At 40.9% G+C, this 15,683-nt stretch overlaps 1 protein-coding gene across 1 annotated transcript; it reads right to left on the bottom strand.

The window, feature by feature from the left end:
- Nucleotides 1-13,591: 13,591 nt before the first annotated feature.
- On the bottom strand, nt 13,592-14,035 carry LOC145818974 (uncharacterized). Its single transcript, XM_082912948.1, has one exon. It carries the CDS (start codon nt 14,033-14,035, stop codon nt 13,592-13,594), a length of 444 nt encoding a protein of 147 aa, XP_082769074.1.
- Between the last annotated feature and the right edge of the window lie 1,648 nt (nt 14,036-15,683).

Here is a 15,683-nt window from a genome sequence, read left to right as displayed (position 1 = left end):
GCGAGCGGGGGTGCTCATTTCATGACCTTCCCCCCTCGTACTCAAGTTCTCGAGCCGAGGCAACTTTGGTGATGATGGACATGTGGCCTTGGGCACGAGTCAGGGTTTCCTAAATTTCCCAAAACAAAATATTTAGGTGGCGACTCTGAAATCTGGCAAAGCAGTCCATGTTTGGCACTTCTTGATTAAAATTGATTTTCCAAAACGATTTGCCGGATTTGGACTCTTTGGTGATTTATCAGTCTTGCATTGCACTTTGCGAGATTAGATTCAGAACCGTGACAGGAGTCCGAACTGTAATAGCTAAGGACTACAATTCGCGCCCTCGTGCGCAGAGTGAAGTTCGGGCAGTCTACACAAACATGAAAGGATTAAGATCATAAACTCCTATGCATAGACACAATTTGGGTTGGATTCGCATTTAAACACTCACATCCTCATTGAAATATAAGAGCGAATAAAATTATAACTAAATAGAATTTTGTCAAACGGGATTACCAATTACAAAAACCTAACAAATGATATATATTTAAAGTTGATGTTGTGTGACTATACTCAAAATGCATCAACTCTATACATTTTATTTTTCAGGGTATTAACAATTTACTAAAAATCTATTCTTACATAAAAAATAATAGTAAAACCGGACATCTTTTCATAAACATAACTTACCGTTGAATTTGTTAGGATCAAACACACCCAGAAAAATATCTCACACACACAGAGAACACAATATTTACGTGGTTCGGCCCAATGCCTACATCCACGGACAGAAAAGAGAATTTTCACTAAAATGGAGCAAAAATACAAATACAGAGGAGGAGATGAAACTCACTCAACTCACAGCTCTCACTCTCAATTTCTGATGATACAAACCCCTCCTCACTCATCTCAATTTATAACCAAGAGAGGAGGAGTAGGTGAAGTGCTAGCCATAATTGGCCAAGGTGGTGCCACCCCCACTATCTTCCATTAGTGAGTTAGTGTTGCCCTCCACCACCTTCTTTTACCACCTAGTGCCACCCACACTATGTGGATGGTGGGCTCTTTACCATGTGGGTAGTGGATGGAGCCAACAATTCTCCCCCTCCACGCCCACATGGACAACTGACTTTTCAGCTTGGACTGCCAAGACACAGCTCCCCCTGATTGGATGCCCTGTACCCCCTGCTCGGGATACCCTTGCATTACCGTGCAACTCCTTGCATGATGAACACGGGAGCAACTAGAAAACTTCAGAGTTTGACACATCAATATCCTCAATTTTCCTTGCTCGGAGCTTATTTCTAAACAACCAGCCTTTGCTTTCTGCACTTCAGAACAACTTCCCAGCGATCTCATACGCCCGTTGTCTGTGCTGCAATCCCTGATGTTCGGTTCTGTCTCACTTGTACGTCCGTTCTGATGTTTGACAGTTAGCCCTTCTGCCAAGACAACTTCAACCGGTCTGTACAAGTTACCACTATGCAACTCCGTGCATAGTGCTTGCACCCCCTTATTGGAGTGCATTGCAAAGCTCACTTTGCGACTTGAGATTGCATCCCTCCCTTCCATGCATCTTTTGAGAGCTTGCAAAATGTCTCTAACACGGAAGCAAAAGAAACTCTCTTCTTAACTGGCATAGTCTCTACAGACTTAGTTTCTTTGCTCTGAACTTTTTTCAAGATTGGCTTCACTGGCTCAGATCTGTGCACCTTTGAACTGCCTCATTGCGTTCCCGTGCATCGTTTTCGCCATTCCTGATGAAAGCCTTGCTCAATCATACGCTTTGGTTGCGTATGTTCTCTCTTTGTACCCTTCGACTGGCATTTGACAACACTCATCTTTGTCAAAACTTCTCCTTCCAGTCTATACAGTTTGTTGCACAATTTGCCTTGCAACATTTCTCTATCACCTTTGTGTACATGAAGAACCCCGCCACTAGATGAGAAACAATTTCCTTTTAGATCTAGCATACTCAGGGAGATTAGATTCCTCCGTACTCCTAGCACATGTCAGACCTCAGATAAAATTACTTTTCTTCCAGCCTTAGTAAGGAACCGCACTGTCCCTATGCCGACAACTCTGTTCACTGTGTTGTTGGCCATCCGGATAGTGCTACCGCTGACTCTTCGATAAGTGGAGAAAAGCTTCTTATCCGCACATATGTGAAACGTACACCCTGAATCCAAAATCCAGCCGGGTGTCTCCAACTCTGACGAGATTGTAAGCAACACCTCTTCATCGTCAGAGGAATGCACTGCAACTGCTGTAGTTGAGGGACCTCCGTGTCCCTTAGCCTTCTCTTTGGCTTGTTTGTCCGCCTTTTTCTCTGGGCAATCTCTTATTACGTGATCCTCTTGATCACAGTAAAAACACCTCCTCATGTTGTCCTGTCTGGACTGTGAACGCCCTCTGCTTTTACTTCTTCCTCTACCTCTGCCCCTTTCTCTATCTCTGCCTCTACTTTCTGTGACAAGGGCATGGGACTGCTCTCCTTCCATCTCTCTCTTCCTTGCCTCCTCGTTGAATAAGGCGTCTGTGACCATCCCCATGGTCAGCTTCCCTTCGGGTGCAGAATTACTGAGAGAAACCACCAAAATCTCCCAGTTGTCTGGTAAGGAACTGAGTAATAATAATGCTTGCATCTCATCCTCCAACTCCATTTTGATTGATGCAAGCTGGTTCACAAGGCTGTGGAATTCACTGGTGTGTTCAGCAACAGACACACCACTCTTCAGCTTCAGGTTTATAAGCCTTCTCATTATCAAGGCTTTGTTCTGTGTGGTCTTGGACTGGTACATGCCCTCCAATTTCATCCATAGGGCATAGGCGTCTGTCTCTTGGGCAACATGGTGGAACACATTGTGGTCAATCCACTGTCTGATTTGACCGACAGTCTTCCGGTTAGTTTTTATCCAGTCCCCATCCTTGTCTCCATCTGGTTTGACCCCCTTTAGCGCTATAGGGTCAAACAAATCTCTACAATACAGGACGTCCTCCATCCGCGGCTTCCATATCGCATAATTAGAAGCGTTCAACCGAATCATCGGCCCTGAAGCTGATGTGGATTCCTCCATCATCCAGAAAGTAATCTCTGTTTGAAAAACAGGCTTTGCTGTGAAGTCCGGACTGCTCAAATTAGCCGGAAAAGCACTTCGGATTGCCAAAATAAAAAATTGCAAATTTTTGAAAGCTTATTTGCAAAATCTGACCGTACGGATGTGTCCGAAATATTCCAAATAGTTTGAAAACACTATTGGCTCACCCAAATCGGACCTCAAATGGCTTAGATCAAGCCAAAACAATTTTAACGGTTCAGATCGGCAGAATCTGGTGCGCCTGAGAAGCACCAGATTATTTCTCCGGATCGGCTGGCGTCGGGCTGACGTCAGCGGCTCAGTCAGCGGCTCGGTCAGCGGCTGAAGACTCGGCTCGGCTGAAGACTCGGCTGGCGCGCGCGTGTTGATGGCGCGTGTATGGCACGCGCTGCTCCTTCAGTCGTCGTCCTCCTTTCGCCGCACGTGGGGCACGTGGGTGAGATTGGGACCACGCGCCGGTGGCCTGAACGGCGCGTGTGGGCCCGTGTCGAGACTGGGACTCACGCTCCAACTTCCAGGGGCGCGTGAGGGAGCGTCCGGCCTCCGTTGGGTGTCTTCTTTATATTTCTGGACTCCTCTCGTCGAGCCCTTGCTCCTGGTATGCTCAAAATCTGATTTCGAGCAATACGATTTCTAGGCAGTTTCAAAACAACACTCTGTTTTTCCGAAAAACGTACAACTTAGCTCTGATACCACTTTGTTAGGATCAAACACACCCAGAAAAATATCTCACACACACAGAGAACACAATATTTGCGTGGTTCGGCCCAATGCCTACATCCACGGACAAAAAAGAGAATTTTCACTAAAATGGAGCAAAAATACAAATACAGAGGAGGAGATGAAACTCACTCAACTCACAGCTCTCACTCTCAATTTCTGATGATACAAACCCCTCCTCACTCATCTCAATTTATAACCAAGAGAGGAGGAGTAGGTGAAGTGCTAGCCATAATTGGCCAAGGTGGTGCCACCCCCACTATCTTCCATTAGTGAGTTAGTGTTGCCCTCCACCACCTTCTTTTACCACCTAGTGCCACCCACACTATGTGGATGGTGGGCTCTTTACCATGTGGGTAGTGGATGGAGCCAACAGAATTAAGACACAAAATAAAATAAAAAATAAAAATAAAAAGAAAGAAAGAAAAAGAGAGAGAGAGCTGGTTTTAAACTCTGTCAAGATTAGGCAAAAGTAATTGTATATAATATTTATTTTATTGAAGCAATAACATAAATATATTATAATTATTTATTTGTAATTTAAAAACTTTAAATTGAAAGAAATTATTAAAAATGAATGATAAATATTGATAAGATAAGAGTTATTTTCTTTAACATAAGTTTTAATCAAGTTTTTAAATCGAGTACTCCAATCAATATTTCTATAAGAACCACCTAGTGCTATGTCATTGTAAATGGGTAGTCACTAAGGCACTATTTAGCATTTTCTACAAAAGTATTTTTTTTTTCTTTTTTTTTTTAATCTTTTTTGAGTTATATCATTTTTTTATTTTTTTACATATTTTTCGTAAAAAATTAAAAAATATACTTATTTAGCATTCCAAACACCCTCTAAAAAGCACAAAGGAAAAGGCAGAATAATAATGTAATAAAAAAATAAAGTCAATCCATACTGTCTTTGTTCCGGTTTTAATTGAGTACCCTGCTAGTGAATTCTCCGAATTAGCTGGTTCATAAGACCGAATATCAAGTTATCAAATATATATATATATATATATATATAATATAACTAGAAGATAACGGGCTTATTTGGTGCAATTTTTTCAAAAATTGAAATTTGTTAATCAAAAAGTCAATTATGCGCAGCCTTTTCTTCCGGAGTTGGAATTAAGTCAATTTTGTGTATAAATTTAAATCTCGAAACTAAACTTTCCAATATGTAGTTCTGGCCATACATCATGATTTAAAGTGTGAAGAGAGAAATGAGTGAAAGAATGCATACTACTTAAAAAAAACAAAAAAAAAAAATTGAATTTGGGTTTTTTATTTGGAGGGCACTGTTTAGATTTGTGAGACTCACTACGGGTCTCATTCAAATGATCAAAATTGTTTATTTTGAGCACTTCATGTATATCAGACACATAAAAAAATTAGATCAATTTGATAATCGTAATCTATTCAAGTTATTGTGTTTGTCACACACTAAAAATGAATGGTCTATTTTTTAAAATGCAATTGTCATCTATTTTTTTGGTGACAAACACGATAAATTAAATATGATACGATTATCAAATAAATCTAAATTTTTGTATGGATGATATGCATGAAGTGCTTAACAAAATGAATGGTTCGGATTACTGAAACGAAACCCGTGATAAACTCCACAAACCTGACAACACCCTCCAATCTAAATTATGGATCGAAGAGAATCCACCCCCAAAAATATTTACAATCACTTGATTGTTTGTAATCAATTTGTTTTTTTTTAAATTTATTCAAATTATTTTTATTTCATAGATTATAAACAGAAATTATACCATATACTCCAACACAAAATTTTAAAAATAAAATAAAATAATTTATGAACAGCTTCATAAAGTACAACAAACCATCATTCCATTTCTATGTTTCTACACACTTGGAAGGAAAATGAGCTTACCAATGATAATACCCGTATTTGACTTATCTTCGCCCAAATGGTGCCATGTCATTGTAATCAATATGTAGTCAACCAAAAACATAGCAGGCAGTAACACTTCTATACATGTTAGGTTTGGTCGAGAAATTTAAGAAGGGATTTCGAAAGAAAAATAGAAAAGATAGGTAAAATATAAATAAAATATACCTAAATTTTATCTAGTTTCACACATATTTTCCCTTGTTCTTTCTAAATTCCTCTCCAAATCTCTCAACCAAACACAGCGTAAGAAAAATGAGGTTACCAATGATAATAATTTTTGATCTGTTGCACCAAGGAAGCCAAGGATGTTGTGAGCACCCGACTGCGTACAATTGCAATAAGTTCTATGAAATAAAAAATAAAAATAAAAATAAAAATAAAAAATGACAACAGTTGCCATCCAGAAAACAAAGTAAAACAATTTTTTATATATTAAAAATCATATTGACATAATTTAAATATTAGAGATCAAAATTACACAAAACTCATATTGAGAACCAAAAATCTAATTAACCCCCTTTTTTCTCTTCTCGGTGTGCGCTTAAAAGAGCAAGGTTACCAACCAATCTTGTTTACAATTTTACTTGTCAACACAATATTATTAGTATAATGTGTCTCACCATTAATATATAATTTTAATGGAGTGCTGACACTAGACTGATTGTGACACATAATATAATACAAATAAATGGTTATTGTAGTAGGACTATGATTCTATCTATTACATGATTGTAATGAAAGATATCCATTATATTTTTGAAATAACCACATCAATTGAATTTTTCCTAATTTAAAGTAAAAATAAATTTACATGGAAAGCAATGGGTAAGTAAGCTAGCTTGGTCTGGTAAGGTGGCAAACCAATATTGGTCAATATGACTGAGTCATGATCAATGTTGGTTAAGTGTTTTTTTGGTGTATAACAAAATAATTTGAAACAAATCAAATAAATTAATTAAATAACTCACAGAATTTATTTACTAAAACAATTTAACAATAAAAATGATCAAGTCAAGTGTGTGACACTCTGTCCTTAAGACAGATTTGCCCTGCTTCAGTGCTTACGGATAAATGGCGTCTATCTCCCAGGATACAATAGTCTTACACAGATTGTAGTAGCACTCCAAACAATACATAAGGCGAACCAAAACCTGTGTTCTATACTCTCAGAAATTTCTCTAAAAAACTAGTATGAAGAATAATGCAAAGAGAGAGCAAAAACAGGAAGAGAAATGAATTTTTTGGATGATCAAATCTGCTAGAAAGAATATGAATTTATAGGCAAACTGGTGTTGAACAAATCCGAATAGGTACAAATTCAAACTAAACAGATACAAATTAAAACTGAACAGGTATGAATTTGAATTGAACCTGTTGAAACAGGTTTGAATCTGTCTGGGAAGAATAAAATCTGTTCAGGTGAAATCTGTTAAAATAGGTTGAAAAAACAGTTAAATCTGCTTGGACTAGTTTGGAAAAGACACACTAGTTGGGAGCAAAAAATTTGAACTCAAATTGGTGCAAAATTCAAATTTTTCCTGCAAGAATTTTTTTGAAAAAACTCAAATAAATTTCGTTCAAAAAATTAATGTTAGGACCCAACCCACAACCTAGCTGAACGGTAGCGGCGCGAGTGTAGTGGTTTGAGTCAAAGCTCACTTTGTCCATAACTCCACTCTTCTACAAACTTGGGGTGCCCCTTAGGGCCCAACCCAAGTGTCTTCACCTAGAACTTATATACATACACAAGCTCTCTTAAAATTTCAATGTGGGACAACCATTCTAAGGTAACCCACGTTTGATTCTTTAATTTCCCTTTCCACGAACCCGAAAACGACGTCAACTTCTCATTCACTCATAAATAGTTTTGACGAACTGTTTGCACCGTGTGACTTGCTATGCGGCAAGAAACACATTACCTCTTTGGACCCACCCCAAAAGACGTGTGGGACCCACTCAAATTTAGTCTCAAAGTTGACCCAAAAGAAACCTATAAAAACCATATTTTTCCAACAGTAAGAGCCCCTACTATAAGGTTAACGTACGTATAGAAAGATACAGACATTGACGACCAGACTCTCACTCTCAAACTCTTTGCTTCAACACTATTTTCTTTATATATATTTTACTACTTAGGTGTGCGTACTGAATACCACACTAGATGATTGTTGATTGAAGCTCCGCACCCGATTGGACTATCTAGGAATTAAGACCCTGCAACAAAAAGTACCGTTAGAGCTGCCCGATTGGGTTTAAACGGATAACCTCTCCGATGTGAGAGTAAGTGGACGGAAAAGATAAGAGAATCTCTCTAGGTGTTGAGAGAGGTAAGTGTAAAGTGAATTGGGTTGTGTTTAGGTGAGTGTAGTTCCGCTCGACTTAGTTACCTTCAATGTAAAGTCAGTGGAGTTTATATAGAACACCTTACTTGTTGCTCAAGATGGTTTCATGAAGCTTTGGTGCTACCAGGCTCTCTTTAACGTTGCTCAAGGTGGGGGACCGTCAGGTAGTTGACAATGGATGCATATGCTTATTATAACCATGCTCATAACAGATCATATTCCCTTAACCAACTATTTCTGTGATTCTAGGGGGAGGGGACCAGGTAAGGTGGCAACCTGCACATGCACGTATTCACATCTTCCATGTTTCTCTGAGAGGTTCCTTCGGCTCAATACCATTGTGCCTCGGCTCGGCTCAATACCATTGTGCCTCGGCTCGGCCTTGTACGAGACTGCTTATAGAGATGGACTGGCCCATTTAGATACCTTTGTGTGGTCTCGGCCCATTAGTTTAGTGTATGGACTAAGCTCTGCAGCCCGGCCCAGCCCAGCATCACGGTTGGACTGGCCTTTCCACTGCGAGTTGGGCCCAAATGCTTGAGGACTCTGGGTAGACTGTGCATTATGGAGATGGGCTCTATTGGTTAGCCCACACATTCGTTTGATCCACTTGGACTTGGGCTTAATGGATTGGGTAGCCCAAGTTTGGATTAGACCCGTTTATATTATTCCCCTTCATTTGCCCCCTTGCTCCAAGGTTCCCCTTGGGGGGAGCTATTGTTCAACACCCCTATCGTCGCATCACTTTGGATCTGCTCTAGTTCGGCCTTGGTGGCGGTTCAATCCTAACACACGCACTTTGCATATGTCCTTTCATGGCGACACGTGGTAGCACAATACTGGTGTGTAGAGATAGTGCGCCGATTCCATACATAGGGGCATGATTGTGTGCCTTTGCTTCATTTGAGGTAATAAATGCTTTAGGGCTGTCAATTCAAACCCTTTCGTCTGTCTCCAAGTTTCAAAATCCAAAAAACCCTTATATTCTTTTACCTTGGTTCCGACGGTGCTCTGCCCAAACGCTTATTACCATTGTTGTGGATTTTGAACTCTGTCATTCCAGTTCAAAAGATCTTCTCACTTTGCTATTTCTTCATCAAATCACTGTAAGTTCTCCTAAAATTCATCTTTTCTATTGTTTTTCCATTTACGTCGCCACTGTTGGCCCTTATGCCATTGTTTCCGGTGTTTGGTAGTATTTTTGTATTTCTTGCTTAGTTTTAGTTCTGCCCTTGCCCTCCTAGGTCTAGCTAATGGGAAAATTTCGTGCATTAGTGGATACCTCCGAGGCGATGGCCTTGTTCCGTCATTACTACAGTATTCCTAACGCTGTTACCCTTACGTTGGCTAAGGTCAACGCCAAGCGTATAGGTAAGAAAAACACTACTGCCTTCCTCATTGCTGCTATCGTTGAAGGAGGGGTTCGGTTCCCACTGGACCCATTAGTCCGTCGCTTTCTGCACCAAGTCCAACTTACCCCAATGCAAGTGTCTGTAAACATATTCCAAGTTGTTAGTGGTGTCTCTATTCTAAACAAGCGATTAGGCCTGAATCTCAACATCTGGGATATTTGGGTTATTACACCATTTCTCACAACAAAGACTACAATACCGATTACCTTCGTGTTCGTTCTACTAATTGTCACATTGTCACCGGTTTACCTGACTTCGATAAGCACAATGATGATTTCTTGTAAGTTGGTGGGAACTAGGAGTTCCCTACTGGGATTGAGTTCCAATCTGAGAGGATGCCCCAAAAAGATGGCTACCCAGTTCTGAATCCTGTGCCCTAGTGTTTCTGTACTTCTATTTTTTATTTGACTTCTATTTCGTTTGAGTGTTGTGCTAATGTTATTCCCCATCTCTGCAGAGTCTTCCCGTTACCAACGTAAACCAAACCACGAGAATGTTGAAGCAATCAAGGCCGTTTTGAGATACAAAAAGAGGTCTGTCCCCGAACTATTGGACTATCAAGCAACTTATCGAACCATAATCCCAGAAAAGGCAAGGATTTTGTATCCCTGCTTGATTCTGATACTTAGACTGACACACCTCCTGCCCCTTTAGTTATAAACCACCGCCACAATCGGAGTTTATCTGCTGAGAGGACTCCTTCTCCTGCCCCCAGTTTCATAGGGAGAGGATCCATGTCTAAGAGAAGGGTATTGGTGGACTAGAGGCAGAAGTTTTTGGCTCTTCTTCTATCATGGAGATTCCTTTGGCAAGGCAAAACCGAAGAGTCTAATGGATGTGAAACTGGAGATGGGGCCTTTGGTCCTTCTACCGCTACTACTGACTCTATTGCCTCAATTGCTAAAAGGGCCAAAAAGAGGAAGAGAGAGACTGGAAAAGCCATAGTTGGTGAGGCTTTTGGGGAGCCTATTGTGGGTAAGTCCCTTAAAAAATGAGAGTTGCCCATATTGCATCAAGGCAGGCCCATTTCCATTTCTGATTCAGTTGTTGATTTTGGAGATTTTGCTTTTGATTTGACCAAGACTTTGTTGATGCCGGTGGCTATGGCAGATCATAACGATCCTCACGATATCCCAATTCTGAAGGGTACCCTTCAAATGATGACTGCTGTGAGTGTTGTTTTACTTCATTTTATGTTCTTATTAGTCTGCACTGTCTCTTTTCTTTTAATACCTTGTCGTTTGCTGCAGTGTATCCAGAGAATGCATCTATCCATCACTCGAGCTGAAGCATTGAAGAGGGTCATGCTGGAGGCCGCCATGAGTGCTGAGAGGTTGATAATGAATTCAAAGACGGAGAACGAAGGCCGTAGGACCGCAGAGAGGGAGGTATTTTGTCTAAACAAGGTTGTCGCTTCTACTGAGAAGTCCAAGGAGGCTGCTATTGGGGTTCAAGCCCAGCTTGAGGGAAAAGTGGTTGAGCTAGAGGCAGTTATAGCAGTGATGGCTACTAAGCGCTCAACTTTGGAGGCCAAGCACTTGCAGCAGGACTGGGATGAAACTGGAGCTACTTTTAAGGAAGAAGTGTTACTACTGCGTGACAAGCTCTTTCTCAAATGTTGGACAAGTGCCCTGGCTGCTGCTAAGGTTTCTAAAGAGTCCTCTCTATTCCAGGATGTTCCTATTCCCTCAAAGTCCTTGGATTTGAAGACTATTACGACATCTGGTACTCCTTCATCAAAGATTTCTCCAGGCACTAATTCTGCAAACAAGACTCTAGAGAGTGATGTTGGCAATGAAATAGTGAATACTAAATGGAGTAAGAACCCAGAGACCGAAGCTGCGGGAGATGTGGTCAAGGTGGCTCCTGTTTACCAAGAAGTTGGAGCTACCTCTACTTTTCCTCCCCAAGATGACATAGACAAGATTGTGAACATTACCCTTGAAATTCCTCATGTTGATGAGAGTTAAAGTGGTTTTCTGAAAAGACTTGAAGTTTTTTACATTTTTTGCTTTCTCTTCTTCTTGTTTTCTGATACACGAGAGCTCGGTCTTCCTGACGAGTTACCCCCTAATGCTTGTTTAAGGCAATTGTTCTTCTTCTCTTTTTTGTTTAGTGCTTTTTATAAGGCCAACTATGCCTTTGTTGAATGATGGAACTTTTTCCTTTTAACTTTTGCAATCTATTGCTTTCTTGTTTCAATGCTTGTGTTATCTGTACTATTTGCACCCGCCCGAGCGCTATTGGGACCTTAGGGCCGAATAGATGCTTGGTCTGGTTATTCGGTAAGCTGCATGGTTGTGCTTTTCTTGTAATAAAAGGAGAGTGTCTTACTTAGGTCCAAGTTGATACCAAAAAAAACAATTGTTTGCCCCTACCTAGAGCTAAGTAAGGTTGGTACTAAAGATCTCACTCTTTGGCTGAACATTGATAGCAGGAGTGTATTTGAATGGGACAAAAGATACAAAGAAGTGATGGCTTACTTAGGTTCAGGTTGGTTCCAAAAACAATTGTTTGCCCCCACCTAGAGCTGAATAAGACTAACGCTAAGAGTTTGGCCCTGAAAGAATTTATCCAAGTCTGTGCCAACTCTATCATGCAGCAGTACTGAAGTGTTGATGTGTTTATACTTAAGAAATTCTGTGATTTTCAAAAGAGAAATGATCATTGAAAAACTAGTTAGTGCGGTTTCCACCAAGCAATTCCACTTGGTTGAGTTCCATTTTGGTTGCCAAACATAATTCCACCATGCAATTCCACTTGGCATGCTTGAGTGCAAACCAAAACTAAATTCTGTTCAATCACTCCGAAACGAAGTCCGTTTAGTTGAAACCAAAGCTAATTCCGTTTGATAAATATCAATGCTAAGTCTGTTTGGTAAATACCAAAGCTAATTCCATTTAGTAAATACCAAAGCTAATTCTGTTTGGTAAACACCAAAGCTAATTACTTTTATTTGGAAATATGCCCCCAGAGCTTGGACTATTTAAGCAATAATCTATTCTGACCATAAAGCTGTACAGGTGCTAGAAACAAAAGTTCAAAGAAGTGGGGAGATATTCTCATTAATCAAAAGATGAATGCTTTTACGCTTGATGGATGACTTGGGGGTATTCTACTGATAATACTTCTTGAGATTTGCTACATTCTAGGGCCAAGGTATGGCTTTGCCCTTGAGATCCTCCAAGTAGTATACTTCATTCCAAGCTACGACTATGACCTTGTAAGGACCCTCCCAGTTAGGTCCTAACTTCCCTTCGCCAGGCACCGTCTTATGGTCCATTACTTTCCTCAGAACCAACTCTGCAGAAGTAAATTGCCTTAGGAAAACTTTCCTATCGAAACTCTTGATAAGCTGCTGCTGATAAGCTACAAGTCTAATTAGTGCTGCTTCTCATCATCCTTCTGCCATGTCCAGCACCTGTGCAATAGCTTCCTCATTACTGGCATCTTCAAATAATTCTGATCGGAGGGTTAGGAGACCGACTTCCAGTGGAATAACAACCTCCATTCCATAGGTCAAGGAATAAGGTGTTTCCCCTATTGAGCATCGTGTTGTGTGGTTCGATAGGCCCATAACACATGGGGCAACTCTTCAACCCACTTCCCTTTTGCATTCTCAAGCCGCTTCTTTACTCCATTAATGATGGTTTTGTTTGATGACTCTGCTTATCTATTACTCTGCAGGTAGCCTAGAGAGGAGTTCGATATTCAATTCTAAGATTAGCACAGAACTTCCTGAAAACCTTTCCGTCAAACTACGTTCCATTGTCAGTAATCAGTACTCGTGGGATGCCAGAACGTACCACGACATTCCTCATAACAAACTGCTTTGTATCTGCTTCTTTGATGCTTGCCAGTGCTTTAACTTCCACCCACTTGGTGAAATAGCAACGCATTGTCTGTTCCCAATCCCTCGTGCCAAAGGTCTAACGATGTCCAAGCCCCACTGAGCGAAAGGCTATGGGCTAGTAAGCGGAGTAAGATTTTTGGTTGGCTGATGAATCAGTGAAGCAAACCTCTGACACTTATCACACTTCTGAACGTACTACTATGCGTCTTGCTGCATCTGTGGCCACCAGTACCATGAGTAAAGGCACGGTGCGCCAGTGACCTTCAACCAATGTGGCTTCCACAAATCTCATCGTGAATTTCATAGAGAACATTTTCGCCTAGATTTGGATACACACATACCAGATAAGGGCCAAGGTAGGAGCGTCGGTATAATTTCCTAGATGGTGAAATCCAAAATTGGGCTGATCCATGTCGAATTTTATTGGCCTCTTTCTTATCTTCAGGGAGAGTGCTAGATCTTAGAAAAACAAGTGTTGGATCCATCCAGCATGGTTCCATGTTAGTGTAAAGGACTGGATCTGGAGATGCAATGATCAGTTCTAGCATAAACTCAACCCAAACTTTTCTATCATCTTGACTATCCACTAATGAGCCAAGGCAGGTGAGAGCATCAGCATGACTGTTTGTGTCCCGATTGATTCGTTCCACTAGTGTGGATTGAAATTTCTTAAGTAAATCTCTTGCCTTGTCTACATACATAGTCATTCTTTCATCTCTTGCTTCATAGACCCTAGTGAGTTGGTTAACAACCAACTAAGAATCACTGAAAACCAGTAGTTGATCTACACTGAAGTACTCAACACTACGCAACCCAGCCAGTAGTGCTTCATATTCTGCCTCGTTATTAGAGGCCTTCCATCCAAGCTTCAGAGCTTGCTCCCAGATAAATCCTTCTGGAGATATGAGTACTACCCCTGCCCCCAAGCCTCTATTATTGGATGATCCGTCAACATAGAGCTGCCAGATGTCACCAATGAAGAGTTTCCATGCTTCAAAAGCACATTGTTCTCCTAGTTCAATGGTGCGTGACACCTGTACCGAGCTGGAGTTCTGATGTTCGACGCTCTAGGCTGGGGTGAATTCGGCGACAAAATCCTCCAAGACCTAGGCCTTGATTGCAGTTCCGGGCTAATACCGAATGTCAAACTCACCAAGCTCAACTGCCCATTTTGCCGTTCGGCTTGAGAAATCGGCTTGGCCGAAGACGGATCTGAGGGGGAACTCAGTGAGGACATTAATGGTGTGACCCTAGAAGTAATGTTGTAGCTTCCTCGAGGAAATGAGCAGGGCGTAAGTCATATTTTCCAAAGGTAGGTACCGTATCTCAGAATCTAGTAAAGTTTTGCTGATGTAGTTCACCGGTCTCTGTTCATTTTCAACTTCGCGAATCAATTCTGGCTTACCGCATGATCTGAAACTACCAGCTACAGGTACAGTTCTTTCCTTGGTTCTGGAGTGGAAAGGAGATGTGGTGTGTTGAGATATTTCTTAAGGTCTTGCAACACTTCGATACATTTGGGACCCCATTCGAATGTAGCCTTTTTCTCAATAGCTGAAAGAAGGGCTTCATTCGATCCAAAGACTTGCTAATGAATCGGTTCAAGGCTGCCGTCATTCCAACCAACTTCTGTAGTTCTTTGGCCTTTGTCAGTATTTCTATTTCCTGCATTGCTTTGATTTTATCCGGATTTGCTTCAATTCTTCTGTGAGTTACCATGTATCCCAAGAACTTCCATATTCCTACTCTAAAAAACGCATTTCGAGGCATTAAGGTGAAGTTGATGGGTTTTCAAGATGCCAAAAACTTCCCTTAGATCTGTGAGGTGGTTTGTAGTAAGCCTGCTTTTCACCACGATCGAGCTGCTCTCTGAACATCCGAGTTATCATCCGCATGCGAGACAAACAAATGTGTAGAACCAGAATTAATCAGTACATAGGCATTTTGAGCACAGATAGGGATTATACCTGACACCACTGTTTCGGTATTCTGTACATCTCCAGGTACGAGTGCAAACACCCTTCCTTGCTTTATTGTCTCATTTCCAGCATTACCTCTGGTATTTGTTCTAGTATTGGCCCTTGTTGCAGGAACAGATCCTACTGAACTTGCTGCTGGGTGGTTAACATTGTCAAACCTCATTGGACAGTCTCTAATCATGTGACTGGTTTTGCCACATCGGAAACATGCACCTGAAGCATGTTGACATATGCCTTTGTGCTTCCTTCCACATTCTGAACAGACTGGTACAGACCCGCTACTCTGACTTAAACTACTTGAAGATCCAGTATTTTGCTTTTTGTTCATGGAGAAAGAATGACCCTTTCGAAAATTAGATCAAGGCCTCTTACTTTT

Source organism: Camellia sinensis, chromosome 2 (assembly GCF_055761805.1).
Source record: "Camellia sinensis isolate YWXY chromosome 2, ASM5576180v1, whole genome shotgun sequence".
NCBI lineage: Eukaryota > Viridiplantae > Streptophyta > Magnoliopsida > Ericales > Theaceae > Camellia > Camellia sinensis.
Note: the sequence above shows the minus strand (reverse complement) of the source record. Positions and strands in the feature narration are given on the sequence as shown.

Coding starts and splice junctions, on each gene's coding strand:
- LOC145818974 (XM_082912948.1), bottom strand. CDS start 14,035: ATGACTATGTATGTAGACAAGGCAAGAGATTTACTTAAGAAATTTCAA.